We start from the raw sequence: 16,414 nt of genomic DNA, 5'->3' as shown, positions 1-16,414 counted from the left end.
CCCAGGTCTACTGCTCTTGTGCCGACCCTAACATGAACCTGGATCATTCCACCAAGGTCATGTTTATAATACATATTTCATGGTGAAGCTAATCTCCTGTGAAAGCAATACACTTTGGTTTGAAGTGGTTTCTCATCTTTTGAAAGGCAAAGTAACAAATATGTTTTCTTGCTATCCAACAAATATGTAAATTTCCAATAGCATAAGTAATATAATTTGGAGGGAGGAGTAGAATAAGAGGACTAGAGCTTTCTTATCATTTTTCTCTGGAGATCAAGAAGATGCCAGATCTTACACAAGTGATGGACTGGACTGGGTTTGAAAGGAAGCTGTCCTGTGGATGGGCAGTGCAGGTGTCACCTGGGAGTTAAGGGCTATGAGGAGGTGCCATCCTGCCCTCCTTCAGATGAGAGCCAGCTCTGCCTTTTCTGAGGTTTTCTGCTTCCAGAACGCACCCCCTTTTGCATCCTGTTCCTGTTTGGCTGTCCATCTTTGACTTCCTCTTTCCTCACATTGGGAGAGTGTTGAAACACCTTTTCAGTGTTTGGCACCATAAGGCAGCAGTTATGTGTCCCCACTTTGGACTGTTGATGCCCTGGCAGGAAAACTGATTTTAGTAAAATTTTCCATTTCCCACTCATTGGATTGCCTGTCAGGGACCCAGCCAGATCTGCCCACAAAGGTACGAGAGGGGTTGCATGCCGTGTTTCTCACTGTCACAGAGGAAGAGAGCCTGGCTGAAGGGCCTTCTCAGAGGTTAGGGCTGACACGTTCTTCTGGAAGTTAAGGAGTATTTTGTGCTGACTGTGTATAATAGGTTCCCACGTCATAAACACCAAAACTTGGCTCTGACTGCTCATGGCGTGTTCTTGTTTACCATTGGTCGGCTTCATCAGAATCACTGTGCTTTGGCTTTGTTATGAAGACAAAGTCATGTCTCCCAAACAACCACCGCTCTCCAGCAGGAGGGAACAAGAGGTGCAGTTTTGCTTGGCTGCTGAGGGAAGAAGCAGAACATGGGCCATTCTAGACAGAGGAGAGCAGTGTGGGGGGAGCAGACATCGGATCTGGCAGATCCAGACCTGCTGGCACCAGAGTGGCAGCACCCACCAAGAGTCTGCATAGTGTTTTCTGGAGTCTGTGGCATGGAAGAAAGACCTCGGACAGCATTCCTTGGGTGTCGCATTCCTCCTACACAAAATATCCCTTCTGTGTCCTTTTCTTTCCTCTCTCATTTCTGAGAATACAAAAGCAAACTTAAACTCGGCTTTATTCTGGAGTGGCTAGGATGTTACAGGTGCACTGGTTGTTGGTTCAGTGCTTGCTCTAGGAGATTGACAGGTGCAGTAGAGAGAGGTAGTGTTGCTTCAAGATCGGCTATGACTTCAATACTCAAAGCTTGGTCACCAATGCACTTACCACTCGCGGTGACCATTGCATGATGTTTATCTAAGATCTTGGAGATATCAGCAGGTGTGGAAGATAGCAGGCACTTGTGGTCCCTTGTGCCTGAGACATAATGAATGAGTAGGAGGCGTTTCATATGAATAGCTGAAATGACCTCTATGTGCTACAAAACTTGGAAAGAGGGGGTGATTCAGAGAGTAGACACTGAAAAACAGCAAGGATGGTCATTTTTGAGGGCACAGTGTTGCACAGTGGATATTTCCAGGAGCAAAATCCCAAGAGTTTTGCATGCAAAATAATGACGTGAGAGTTCCCTGGGCTCAGTGCCCAGGGGCAGAAGAGAAAAGTAGTGGAATACGCGAAGGGGAAACTTGAACTGCGATATGAATCCAAATGCTGCTTGGCTCCCCACTTAAGGAACTCGAGATATGGTTGGACTGAGATGGCCTGGTCAGGGAGAAAGATCTTTCATCTGCTGGCTCACTGCCCAAATGGCCGTAATGGCCAGAGCTGAGCTGATTTGAATCCAGGAGTCAGGAGATTGTTTTGGGTCTCCCACATGGGTGCAGGGTCCCAAGGCTTTGGGTCATTCATCACTGCTTTCCCAGGACATAAACAGGGAGCTGAATGGCAAGTGGAGCAGCTGGGACAGGAAGCAGTACCCATATGGGATTCTGGAGCCTGTTAGGTGAGGTTTAGCCCTTGAACCATCATGCTGAACCCAGGTCAGGGCTTTATGTTCCTGCCGTGATTATTCACCAGGATGTCCACACTCAGCAGAAGGATCAGATGCTGCGCCTCTCACTGTTTCAGAGCGGTAGTGGAAGTATCCCTGGCCGAAGGACACTCTTTCGCGTTAGTGTCTGAATTTTTTTCCTCGGACACAGGGATATGACTGACAGAGGGATGGCTTTCTGCAGCTCCGTCAGTTGCTAGAAGGGCTGAGATCTGAAGACTGTTGGGGTAAAATTCTTACAGGAGAGGCAGCAACAGCCTGAGCAAAGGGAATTAGAGGCAACTGCTAACAAGTCAGAGGAAATAGCAAGAGTAAGTGTGTACAGAGACATCATGATGAGCAGTGAGTGACATGGACCAGCTGCAGTGATTGTCACCTGTGGGAGTGGGCAAGAGGTCAGGGAGCTGGGCATGTTAGCAAGAGGCCAAAAGTAGTGTCTTGGCTGCCAGGCAAAGGACTTCGAACTTTATCTTGTAGTTATTAGGACTGTAATAAATAGGACTGTAATAAATAGGACTGTAATAAAATTAATGTAGGTGTGAAATTATTTCAAAGGAATGTATTTGGCTTAGATGTTCTGTAAGGTTAGGGTAATTCAGAAAGATAATGAAGAGACAAGTGTTTGGCCTTCTGGCTAGATTCCTGTTTTGCCACATTGGAGTGCCTGAGTTCGTTCCTAGCACTGGCTCTTAACTCTAATTTCCTGGCAGTGCAAAAAGCAGGTTGATTACATTTTTAGCTCCTGGCTCCATTCTGGCCATTGGGGACATTTTGGAGTGAACCAGTGGATGTGAACTCTGTCAGCTTAGTTACCACTGATCTGGGGGTGAGGGTGGGGGGAAAAATTAAATGAAAAAGGGCTCAGTGATTTAAGCTGCTGCCTGGACCACAGCATCCCGTATGACCACTGCTTCAAATCCAAGCTGTTTCCCTTCTGGCTCCCTCCCTAATATGTCTTGCAAAATAACATAAGGTGACACAAGTGTGTGGGTGTGGGAGACCAGGTTGGAGTCCTAGACCCCTGCCTTCAGCCTGGACCAGACCAAGCTATTTGGTGAGTGAATCAGCAGATAGATCTTTCTCTCTTTCTGTAACTATGCCTTCAAATAACAAATCTTAAAAAAAAAATAAAAATAAAGTGTGAATTTGTTTTGTTGTGAAAAAAAGTTTGAGTTAAGTTGGGGGCCATTCTGTGGCATAGAATTAAGCTGCCTTTTGCAAGGATCACTTTCCATATGGGCGCCAATTTGAGTCCTGGCTGTTTCACTTCCAATCTAACTCCCTGCTACTACACCTGAAAAAGCAGTGGGAGATGATCCAAGTGCTACACCCTTGTATCCATGTTGGAGACCCAGGAGACTCTCCTGGTTCCTGACTTTGGCTTGTCCCAGCCCTGCCTGTTGCGATCATTGGGGGAGTGAACAAGTGGATGGAAGATTTCTCTCTCTTTCTCTCTCTGTAATTTTGCCTTTCAAATAAGAAAGAAAAATGTATGTTTGAGATTTTTTGAAATGCATAGTTTTTCATAATACATATTTCCTAAGAACTTTTTCAAGTGTCCCTGTCATTGTAGAAGGAGGTTCCGGGCAGGAAGAGACCATGGACCAGTAATGCTTGAGAAGGAATATTGTGCTTTGTGACATGAGGCTTGGCCTGGGTCATAAATGAGCCATCATCCAAACCCTCTGTGGCTGAACTGACAGTGCAGCTCCTTTGAAGAAAACCTGTCTGACCATCTGTAAAAATGCTAAGCCTGAAAATCCCTTTCCAGCACTGACAATCTGTGATTCTTTGTTAAAACTAACATTTGATTTGCATTCCTTCATTTGTGTCCTCAGGAAAGAGGTGAAGGCTCCTTTAGTGTAAAACCAGATTTTGGAGTCTTGGGTATTTGTGTGTGTTCATTGGTTCCCCCTCTCTCATGGCCTTTCATATCCCCTAATTTCAACACAAATCTCGAAGCCAATGGATTATGGATCAAGTATCAGCTATTACATGCTGGGGGATTTTGTTTCTTAATCAATTACAACATATCCGGTAACTCAACCCATTTCCACAGAAGCCAAATTAGCTTTCCTTATTGCACAGAGATGGAATGTCTCCATTTAAGCCTCTGCTTAAACAAGAATGAAAAAAGGCTTACCACTGGCAATAAAGCCCTGAGCCAGTTTGAGCTCATACTTGTCCAGGGCTTCAGTAGGATGTGTTTCTTTTCTTGTGAATTCTGTACCACAGTGTGATGTTATGCGCACAGTCAATAGCTGATCTGAGGCTGAGGGGACAAGAGTAAGAGAGGAAGCAAAAGACATTAACTCCTCAATTGAAACATGTTCCCTGTCTTTCAAAAATGATTTATGCATACTTTTTTTGATGTTGAAGACATTTTAATTCTTTGCTTCATTGCCTCAAAACATGACATTTTCCTAACAATCCATTTGTTAATGAAAATATTACCTCTATACATTTGTTGGTTCATTAAATTGTTAATTCATGCATTGAATAAATATTTTTATTTATGCCTCTTGTTCATTCACGCTTGTGGCTGTCGATAAAACAAGTTCAAGTCTTCAATTTTACGGAGCTTGCAGTCTAGTCAATGAGACAGACGTTAATCAGATAGCCACACAATTTGGGATTATAAAGTGGAATCAGGTAAAGTTTCTTTGAGGAAGTGATAATCCAACTGAGAAATGACAGATGACACCTCAATGAGTTCATCTACATGGATTTGGATGGTAGCTTTGAGTCACTGGTGAGTGTAACTCCTGAGTTACCAAAATATTGGCATTTCTTGTCATTATTTCTCCCCAAACACCAGTAGACTGACTTAACTGAGTGTTGGTCATCCAATAGGTTGGAAGCACAGCCAAATTAACGCTGTTGTTTTGAGATTCAGTCTTAAATGACAGGGTGAAGGACATGGATTTTGCAAGGACCCTCAATGACCTTGGCCCCCAGCAGTATTGGAAGCACTTGGTGCAGACAGATGAAGCCTAAGAGGGGCACACGGAGCATCAGCCTGCAGGCATTTGTGCTTTCCTCCAATCTAGATTTTCCCCAGCGTGTTGAGGGGCAGTCATCATTTCTTCTTTCACCATTCAATGTCTATTTGTAGACATTGGTTTTCCTCTAACTCCCAACTTGAAGGCAGTGGCTAAATGGAGCTTAGTGAATGTCATTGACTGGGGAAATGGGCTTTGGCTTTATGTTGCATGCCGGACCTTGGCTAACTCTCTGGAAGGCCTGATGATTCTGATCCCTAAGCAGGTGGTAGCCATTATTCTCTAACCAGGGAGACACATCTACTGTCCTCAGGGAATCGAGATGTTGCTGTCTGCTTTTCCAGCCTTTGTACCACCGGGCTCAGATGTGCAGAAACCCCTGTCCTGGTTTCCCTTCTTCTCTGGGGATGATGCCAGCCTTGGTGGGTGGTGGCCCAGTGTGTGAATGGCCAGTCCATCCCAGGAGAGCAGGAGGTAGAAACAGCAAGCCGATTTTTCTCAGGACTCGCTTTGTTAGCTGTGAAATAATATTTCTTGTGGGAGTTTGTTGAAAGTTTCTGCCTTTCCCATGTGGTCTGGGCAGCATTCTTGATGAGTTGTTGGCACAAAATCTGTGTTTTTCTCTGTGAAAATGACTAACCATGGATGGAAGTAAATCACTAAGAAAAGTCAAAAAAAGAATTAAAAAAATATAACTCAGTATCATTAAACTTGAAAACCCATGCTTATTTTTCCTCCTTGGAAAGAAAAGCCGATGGTGTATCATCAAATAGGAAAACTTAGAATACAGCCGGAGGCATGTTGAAATGAGGGGATTTGTAAGATGACTTTGTGGTTGTTAATGGTGGGTCAAGAAACACTTCAAGCGATCTAAAGAAATCTGCTTGGAAATGGTGAGAGACATTGCCGGTAGACAGTTTACTGTTTGGCTCCAGTGGGGTGAGCAGATGTGAAGCCCCCTGCATTGTCATGAGTTCGCCTGGAGGCTGCGGGTTTGCGGGATACCTCGTTGTTGCATTGATTTAGGAAAGCTGGTTGGAAAAATGTGTAGAAGCTTGGTTGTATGGATTTGCATCCTTCTAGATGGTTTACTCAGCCTGGCCACTGTTGACACTCAAGCCAGGCGGTCCTCTGCATTTACCCACATGCACATACATATACACATCAGAGAAATTTCTGGATAGGATGCATATGTAGGCACAATTCTAGAAATATATAGGGTTTTGCAGTCTTGCTGTTTGTCATGTTTGTTTTTAACTCTTTAAAAAATTTTAATCTCCTTGCTTACACTTTGTCTGTTTTATTACAATTATTGTTCTTGTCTTTACTGTTTTACTATCTTGAGGTATTATTTATTGTCATTTTTTTTTGAAAAAGTCTTTAAAGTAGTTTTTGAGATCATTTCTTTAATTTTCCTCTTTTCAACTTAAAACTAAAAATTTTCTTCTACCCAAAGTTTAAGCTGCTTTCCCCAAGTTTGGTACTCAGTGTATTTACTTTTATTTGTTAGGTTATTTTATACTTCCTATTTTTTAAAAAATATATATATGTATCTATATATTTAGTCATTTTTATTGGAAAGGCAGATTTACAGAGCAAAGGATAGACAGAGAGAAGAATCTTCCATCTATTGTTTCATTCCCCAAGTGGCTACAATGACCAGAGCTGAGCTGATCAGAAGCCAAGAGCCGGGAGCCAGGAGCTTCTTCCAGGTCTCCCACATGGGTGCAAGGTGTTTGGGCTGTGTTCCTTTGCTTTCCCAGGACGCAAGCAAGGAGCTGAATGGGAAGTGGAACAGCTGGGATACTATCTGGCACCCCTATGCAATCTAAGTGCTTGGGGGCAGAGGATTAGCCAATTAAGCGATCACACTGGACCCCTGTTATTTGTTTTTTTTCCTCATGGATTATTTAAAAGAAGACCAGAGGAGGTCTCCCCAAGAAACTGTTGAATTTATCTGGACAATAAGATGCTGGACTCTATGCTTCGTATGTGTTTGCAGTGAAAGAATCTTGACTTAATTTGAACTGCAGCTAGGTGGAGGAATCCACCAAGGGGGGAGGGCATGGGGAGGGGATGGGGGAATCCCAGAGCCTATGAATCTGTGTCACATAATGCAATGTAATTAATTAAAAAAAAAAAAGAATATCTCTAAATTTCCAAGGGTATAGGAATCTTCTACCTTTCCTTTTTGTTTGTTTTAAATTAACTATTAGCAGATTTGCTTTGCAGACAGAGAAAACTGATCAATTTTTATTAATATTTTATAAATACTAAGAATATACACTCTGATGGCTTGCTGTAGCTTCTGAATATTAGTTCAGTTTTTAGTTGGAGAATTGTATTGAACCTCCCACTGTCCCCCACTGTGATGCTCTATTTTTCTATTTTAGAGTCAGAGCTTTTGCATGTGTGTGTGTGTGTGTGTGTGTGTGTGTTTACGCATTTTGAAATTATGACAGTTCACTTTTTTGGAAATGATTTATTTATTTTTCATTGGAAATTCAGATATTCAGAGAGGAGGAGAGACAGAAAGGAAGATTTTCTGTCTGTTGATTCTCTCCCCAAGTGGCTGCAACGGCTGGAGCTGTGCTGATCTGAAACCAGGAGCCTGGAGCCTCTTCCGGGTCTCCCACGCAGGTGCAGGGTCCCCAGGCTTTGGGCCGTCCTCAACTGCTTTCCTAGGCCACAAGCAGGGAGCTGGAAGGGAAGCGGGGCTGCTGGGATAGAACCGGAGCCCATATGGGATCCTGGAGTGTGCAAGTGGAGGACTTTAGCAGCTAGGCTATCACGCTGGGCCCCACATTTACTTCTAAAAGCTTTATTTCTTCTAGGACTGTTCACATTCCTTATATATTGAAGCGTCTTACTTTGTCTTTTTGTCACAAGGTATACTTTGATTAATTAGTATAATTAAAACAGAAACATTTCAGTTAATAACTTCATGATCTATCTTTTAAAAAATATCTTCGGCCATGACTTGTAAAGAATATTTGTCAAACAAAATCCAATTAAAATTTAGAATTCATCCTAGCAAGTTTGTCTTTTACTTGCTTCTTATACTCTAGTTGGACTCAGTGTAATTATTGATGTATTTGCATGTAAGGGTTTCACTTTACCATGTGCTTCTTAACTACCCATCTTTTCTATGCTCCTTTTCTCTCCATTTTTGTCTTCTTTCGGATAGATTCAACTTTTTCTTGTCCTAGCTTTCTCCTTAGGTTCTAGTTCGGAAATTACAAACTGTCCAGTTCTTTGAATGGTTCCTCTAGACTATGTAATATTTTTTTTAATGTGTCCTTGACTTACCGAATCTGATATTGATGGATCCTTTTGCCCAATTCCTGGATGATGCAAAGATCTTTGGATATTTTAATGCCATTCATCCCACTTTGGCTCAGGTGCCATAGCTGTCAGGGATTTGCATAGCTGTGACAGGCCACAGCCTTGAAACGCTCTGTTTGAACTGCTCTCCCTTTAGTTTAGCCCACAGGTTTACCAAGCCGATTTTTGCTCTTCGTTTCCAAGCATCCAGTGATCCCAGCAGCATCCTGTAAGGTTTCCTTTGAGACGGCTCCCCCCCTCCCCCACCTGGTGCCGGTGCTCTGCTGCTGAGTTCTCACTTTAGTGGGAAAGCAGCTGCACTTTGCTTCTGCGCGTTGAGTGTTTTGGATGTTCAGGTTGGTCTCAGGAGGATTGCTAGTCCAGTCGTCTACTCTACCGGACTGTCCATTTTGCTTTAAAACAGACACGAACCTCCTGCTCCGTGATCCTGCTGTGTTGCGCTTACTTCCTGATGGCTTACCCAAGCAGCATAGACAACTTTTTATCGAATCTTCCTTCATACAAAGCATCCCTTTTTTTCTTTTTCATTAACATTTTAAAAGGTTTATCTATGTTTTTGAAAGGCACAGTTACAGGGAGGGGTGGGGAGAAGACATAGCTATTTTCCATCTGTTGAGTCATACTCCCCAAATGGGTACATTGCTCAGGGCTGGGCTAGGCTACAGCTTGGGCCAGAAGCTTCTTGCAGGTCTCCCACTTGGGTGCGGGTCCCTAAGCGTTTAGGTCACCTCTGCTGTTTTCCCAGGGAGTTAGCAGGGAGCTGGGTCGGAAGTAGAACAGCCAGGACTTGAATTGGAGCTCACACGGAATGCTGGCATCCCTGGAGCCTTAACATACAACGCCACAGTGCCAACCCCTATGCTTAAGAAATGTATGTAAAGAGAATAAATATCATGTAGTTCATGGATACAGTTGTAAGAATGTAATGCTATTTCTTTCTCCCTCCACTCTTCCTTCCTCTGCCTTTTTTTCTTTTTTACTTTTCACTTTATAGTGACAGGCTAAATTCTCCACTAAATAAAGAGTTCAGCAAGTAAAAAAAAAAATAGGCCATTATTTAACTGGAATATAGACAAGGAGTGTCATTAATAATCAAATCCAAACAGATGAATTTCATTCATATACATTACATTTTTTATACTCTCTATATAGTAACTACCACAAATCAGAGAAAACATGATATTTGTCTTTTTAGGCTTCTGGCTTATTTCACTAAGCATAAAATTCTTTATATTGAAGAATTTTATTTCTTTAAAACAACAGGGTGGAAACAAAACTGAACCCTGCCTGTGTTTGGGCAGATCTGTCTGTTATTACAGTCTGAGAGGACTTGGTTATGATTCTTAGAAAAGAACAAGAACCAGCAGCCTGTCTAGGAGCTGTGGGCTTTGCATTCGGGGAGAGGAAACAGCCGATGCAGTCTTGCGTGTGAGTTTGGCTTGTGCTGGATTGTTCCTGGATTCCTGCCATATGCAGGACCCAGGGCGTCCCATATGATGATGCCAGTGTAGATGGATTCTAGAACATGGTTGGTGCACACGCTGGTAATCTTTATCCGAGTTTTCTAAATATATGAATATGCCCCACAATTCATTCGTACAAATGGAGGAGGAGAGTTTAGATGCTGGATATCATGGAATAATTTCTTAATCCTGTTTGTGGACTTAGTGCACAGTGCTCGGTTCATTTCTACCACTGTGACAAAATCTCTGAGATTGGGTGATTTATAAAGAGACATTTATTTCTTCATGGTTCCAGATGTGGTAGGTCCCAGCGCACAGCACAAGCAGGCTGGGTGTCTGATGAGGGCTGCTGTCTGCTCCCCAGCTGGCACTGGTGACTGTGCCCTCAGAAGGGGTCGGATGCTGTGTCTTCCCGTGGCAGAGGGACAGAAGAGAGCAAGACTGCCATCTCGGGTCCTTGACAGTGCCCTACCCCCAGCCACAGGAGCCCTGCCCTCAAGACTTGGGGGCCTCCTAAGGGCCTTCCTCTTCATACAACCCCTCCCCTCTGGGTGATTAAGCTTCAACAGGTGGTTTTGAAGGACACATTCAGATTCCAGCAACAACAAGGTGTCCTCCGATTTATTTCAAGTTACATACTGTATGTTTTTTTGTTGGAAAAATAATGCTGTTATTTTTTTAAAGGCTATATCTTATTTTTATTGGAAAGATAGATACACAGAAAGGACAAGAGACAGAGAGGAAAATCTTCTGTCCACTGATTCACTCCTCAAGTGGCCGCAATGGCCGGAGCTGAGCCGATCCAAAGCCGGGAGCCCAGAGTCTCCTCCGGGTCTCCCACATGGGTGCAGGGTTCCACAGCTTTGGGCCATCTTTGACTGCTTTCCCTGGCCACCAGCAGGGAGCTAGATGGGAAACGGGGCTGCTGGGACTAGAACTGGTGCCCATATTGGGTCCCGGTGTGTGCAAGATGAGGACTTCAGCTGTTAGACTGCTGCACTGGACCCAATAGTGCTGTTCTTTATAAGACTGTGAATAATCTAACATCAGTTACAAAGACACATGTGTCATGCTTTGCTTTAAACTGGTGGTCATTCCTCACTTGGTGGCTCCCAGTCTGGTTCATGGGAGTCAAATGTACAAGACAAACTCACATTGAAGCGCATACACTCATTAAAATTGGTTAACCACACTGAGATTTAATTGCTACCATACTGGGCAATGAATCATGTTTTGACTTCTTTTAATTTTTTCCTGAGAAGTCATAAATCAAGGTTTTTATGTGAAATTTGCATTTGTTACATCTTGGTAAGCTACTATTATTGTAACTTTTTTGTTGTTGGATAAAACAACTCAGTTTCTGCTAAATGAATTCGACTTGTAGGCCCTCATTCCCTTTATCTTACGCTTGGCAAGGAGATGGACCTCCCGAGACACACACACACACACACACACACACACACACACACACCAGATGAGGCTGAAGGAAATCAGAATATTTGAGTCGATTGGCATTTGCCCTAAGCCACTTAAAAGGGCCATCAGGATACGTTTAGTTGGGTGCACAAAGTTTTACACCCCAGTCGCAGTTTATTCAAGATATGCCTTGTCATGAACTTTTTTGGCCTTGTATGCAAACACACACTTTCAACATTTTTATGTCGCATTACTTTACCTTTTGGTTCTGGTTTCTGTAAACTTAAAAATAAAATCCTGGGAAGCAGACAGACAGACCAACAGAGATCTCCCACCTGCTGGTGGTTCACTCCCCACATGCTTACAACAGTGATGGGGCCAGACCAGAGCCGGGAGCTGGGGACTCAGTTCAGATCTCTCACAGACAGGGATTCAGTTACCTGAGTTGTCATCCACTGCCTCCCGAAGTGCACACTGTCCGGAAGCTAGGATGCAGTGTCCCCGTGCTGCTTAGTTAGATGCCCACTTCTCCATGGACCTTCTGCAAAAACCTAAGAGCCATCCTCACTTCCTTTGTCCCTGCATCTACTCAGCTACCAGGTTCTGCATGCAGATTCTAATGCCTTCAAGTGAAGCATCGCTATCCCTCCTCTTCCAGATGCTTGTAATAGCTCATCTGGTCTCTGGTCCCCTCCTCTTCCAATTCTGTTGCCTGATGGGAGGCCCTGTTATCTCATTCCTCCCCAATACTCCAAGCAGAATAGATTTTTCTAGAATGCAGTCTGTTCACCAGTGCTCCCACCTTACCTAATAGTGTATGTTGAAATTGTTTCTCAAGCAGGAGTTGGCTGATGTGTTCGTGAAGTCACTCCTTTGTTCCGCATGAACCCGGGAGTCAACAAGTTACCAGGCTGGGAGCTGTCCTTGCCCTGCCGATGCTATCTCCACCCTGTACTGCACGCCCAGGCGGCTGGCCCTTTTGCACAGCATCAGTGGTTCTCATGGGTTCAGCCAGTGATGAACACTGCCAGGGATTAGAAAGAAGGAGAGAGACGTCTGTGCATTTTTCTCCAGCTCTCTGTGGGTTGCAATGTGCTGTGGGCTGTGATTCTTGACCTAAGCCATAGCTCCTCTCAGTGCTGGGCATAAGGTCCTGCCTGCGCATGCCTCATCTAACAGGCAGGGCCGGCTGGAGTTGGGGGACACATTCCAGCCTTGAGGGGGTGGCATCAGTGCTCTCACCTTACCTAATAGTGTGTGTTGAAATTGTTTCTCAAGCAGGAACTGGCCAATGTATTTGTGATTAGGAATAAGGAGGAATGCGGTGTTCTGGGAGCATGGGGAGAGGGGAGAGCAGATGAGTAGGAGAGCAGAAGCCAGGAGAAAAGCAACTGGAGATGAACTCAGGGCAGGACCTGAAAAGTGTCCTGAGGAATTAACAAAGAGTTTTCAAGGTGGTAAAACAGCTGGGAACACACCAAGAAGGGAGATGTTGAGCAAGTGCTCAAGTCCATGGATTTTCAGGATCCAGAGCATGAGGTACAGGCTGGGCATTTAGCACAGGAGTTGACACACTGCTTGGGATGAGGGTATCCCAAATCAGAGTGGCTGATTCGGATCTGACTCCTCTGCTTCTGATCCTGTTTCCTGCTGATGCACACCCCAGGAGGCAGCAGATGAGGCTCAAGCACTTGGGCAGTCTGTGACTTATGTTAAAGACCTGGACAGAGTTCTAGGATCCTGGATGTCATGTAATTTGGGGAATAAACCAGCGAATAGAAGATCTCACTGTCTCTTTGTGTTTCAAAGAAATTGTGAATTAAAGGACCCTTGTAGGTTAAACCCTTGCTGGCATCCCACGTGCGCTCCTGGTAAGTGTCCCAGCTTCTCCACTTCCTCTTCAGCTCCCTGCCAATGCACCTGGGAATGCAACAGAAGATGGACCAAGTGCCTGGGCTGCTGCACCCACGTGGGAAAATCCAGATGTAGTTCCAGGTTCCTGGGTTTGGTCTGGCCCAGCCCTGGCCATGGTAATGAACCAACAAATGGAAGGTAGCTTTTCCCTTTCTCTTTCTCTGTCTCCTCTTAACCATCCTCCCCACCACCCAACACACCTATGTAATCCTGTCTTTTGAATAAATAAATAAATCTTTAAAAAATAATTACTTAGGAGAAGAGCTTAGGCTACATGTGTTTCTCATAAGTGCATAGAGTGGGCTGGAGAAGGATACAATGGGTGCCAGGGATGTCTGGGTCCTCTGTGAAGTACCCACTTAGCACCCAGCTTTAGATTGAGTGATGCTTCATAGATCCCAGGGGAACCAAATTGATGAATCTGAGTGACAACTGAAGTGACATTTTTATGTCATTTACCCAACTCATATTTAAACCTTTTGTTGTTGCTGTTAAAGACCTTAAGGTGGTATTAACCTGAAAGAATGTATTTACTATTCATGGAATCTGAGTTGTTGGAGATCTCCTTAAATAACCTTTGTGGTCACACTGGAATGAACATTTATTTGATGTCTGGGAAGTAATGTCCCAGTGGAACTCATTTTCTTTTGGGTTATTTTTAATATGAAGCTGTTAATATGGCATTTCCAATAAGTGACCTTGTAGGTGAAATCTGTGTTTCATTACTAACATTTTAGCAACACTGGTAGAACTGTGCCATTCATTATAAGTCATGGATTTAAGAACTTGTCAGGAGAACTTTTATGAGTTGATTTATGCGTAGTGTTCCAAGAAAGGCAAATAATGCTCAAGACTTTATGAGATTGACAGCATGCTTACTCCCACTGTATTTGTGGCTTTAACTAGTCTTGTTATATAATGAGTAAACCATAGCTTTTTTCTCTTTTTTTTCTTTTTTCAGTTATTCATCCAAAAAAAATTCCCTAACTACAGCTTTACTTAGGAAAACACAATTTCCTGAGCGATCTTTAACTCTGCTAGTTTGAACCAAGCAATACAAATGCAGTCTTGCTTCTTGAGATACGTTTTCCTAGGTTTCCCTGTCTTGTTTTCTTTTTAAGACACAAAGACTTTTCTTGGGTTAGTTTTACAATATACAGTCTATATGTTTGGCATGCAATATTAGCAAATAGAGGTAAGCAAGAAAGAAGATAGTGAAAATTGTGTTTGTATAATTTCACCACATGGGAAAACAGAGATGAGCTCAAAACAGCCATTCCAGTGGGAGCAGGTGATATGACGTGGGGTTCTGTCTGTGGTCCCGAGATCTGGGGTGTTCTCTGTGCCAGCTGTCCTCACAAGGACTTGAGTTGCTTGACCCCAAGGTGTCCTCACTCTGTGTCCTTTGTATCTACTGCTCTTGACAATTACAAGTTGACACCTGGGGCAGGTGTTGTGACTCCTGGGTTAAGTCCCACTTGGGATGCTCACATCCTGGAATGCCTGGGATTGATCTCTCCTGTTTGCGGTCCAGCTTCCTGCTCGTGCACCAGGAAGGCAGCCGAAGTTGGCTCACGTTCTTGGGTTCCTGCCTCCTTCATGGGAGACAATGGAATCCTGGCTCCTGGCTTTGGCTTGGCCCACCCAGCCCTGGGTGTTGCAAATGTTGTGGGGAGAGAACTGGTGGAGGAAACATATGTTTCTCTGATTCTATGGTTCCCTTTCTCTCTGTCACTCCATATTTCCAAAAAAATAATTAGTTAATTAATTACTCAATTAAAGGGTGGCACTGCTTCGCTGTGTTTCTCTATCTTTTTCATCTGCTGCTCCCTGGCTTGTGAGCTCCTTTAGGGCTGGATTGGAGCCACTCTTGTCCTCCCAGGGCATGGAGCCCTAAGCCTTGGATTTAGCAAGTCTTTTGTCTGTGTGAGAAGAGGAGCAAACACATTTTGAAGATTTATTTATTATTACTTGTAAGGCAGATTTACAGAGAGGAGAAGGAAAGATATTCACTCCCCAAATGGCCACAATGGCTGGAGACAAGCTGATCAGAAGCCAAGAGTTTCTTCCCAGCCTCCTACATGGGTACACTGGTCCAAGGACTTGGGCCATCCTCTGCTGATTTCTCAGACTGTAAGCAGAGAGCTGGATGGGAAGTGGAGCAGCCAGGACACGAACCAGTGCCCATATGAGATGTGTAGGTGGAGGATTAGTTTGCTGAGCCAGCACAACAGCCACGGAAAATGCATTTTGAATCCACGAACGCTGAACTGGAATGGATATCCCTTATGAAGTAACCTAGATAAAATGAAATACATTTGAAAAACAGAAATGTGGCTGTGCCTGTAATATAGAGGGGGCGGTGGGAGTGAAGCAGTTCATTGAGATATGGGAAGAATGTTGTGGTCAAATGGATCATAGCAGCAGATGTGTGTGATCCAAGACGCCAAATGCTCACTGTGAGTGATGATAGCTGTGCTGCTGTACTTGACTGGATTCCTGGTTGGGAAGGGAAGCACAGCATTGCTGGAGAAAACACAGTTGTCTAGGGTAAAACAGAAGGGAGTTCTGCCCAGCCCCTGTTCTGCTTCCTGCCCTGATTGCCTGTGAACACACATGGTTCTGGAAGCTGCAAAAGCTCTTCACCTATCAAAGGCAGAATGGTTACACCCATCTCCTGAGCTTGGTGAGAGAATGTAGGGGAAGTCCTGGCAGGCAATGGTCACTCCTTTGGGGGAAAAAAAGGAGCCATTTCACTGCAGGCAAAGCTCTCCATGTCTCTCCCTCTGTGTTGGCAGGGTCACAAGGAGGTATGAGTTTGGTTGACTCGGTCTTGAAATGGATTCAGAGAGCAACTGTATAAAGTCGCCATAATATGGGATTTATATCCTAACCAAATGCTGGTTAAAGAGGTTTGAAAAGTAGGGGAATTGGGAATGGTTGTGTCCATCTCATAGATACAAAATGGAGCTGGGACCAATCAGGTGTAGTTTATTGTCACCCATTCAAGGGTTGGGGCAGGCCAGTGTAGAGCTGCCTATCTCTGTTCCCATAGGAGGCTCAATTGCATCTCAATGCAGCCCATGAATATCAACGCCACTCTGCCAAATCCACAACCTCCTAACCTTATT

The 16,414-nt window shown here is 44.1% G+C and overlaps 1 protein-coding gene across 1 annotated transcript in view; it reads left to right on the top strand.

The window, feature by feature from the left end:
* ADAMTSL3 (ADAMTS like 3) overlaps positions 1 to 16,414 on the top strand; it is a 274,961-nt gene that overhangs the window by 31,472 nt on the left and 227,075 nt on the right. Inside the window, exons 3-4 of the mRNA XM_040968470.1 lie at positions 2,443 to 2,458; positions 15,422 to 15,449. Of these exons, the coding sequence (XP_040824404.1) occupies positions 2,443 to 2,458; positions 15,422 to 15,449 (44 nt within the window). The remainder of the gene's footprint in view (positions 1 to 2,442; positions 2,459 to 15,421; positions 15,450 to 16,414) is intronic.

The sequence above is a fragment of the Ochotona curzoniae genome, unplaced genomic scaffold (assembly GCF_017591425.1).
Source record: "Ochotona curzoniae isolate NIBS_2020 unplaced genomic scaffold, NIBS_Ocur_1.0 scaffold_4701, whole genome shotgun sequence".
Lineage (NCBI taxonomy): Eukaryota > Metazoa > Chordata > Mammalia > Lagomorpha > Ochotonidae > Ochotona > Ochotona curzoniae.
Note: the sequence above shows the minus strand (reverse complement) of the source record. Positions and strands in the feature narration are given on the sequence as shown.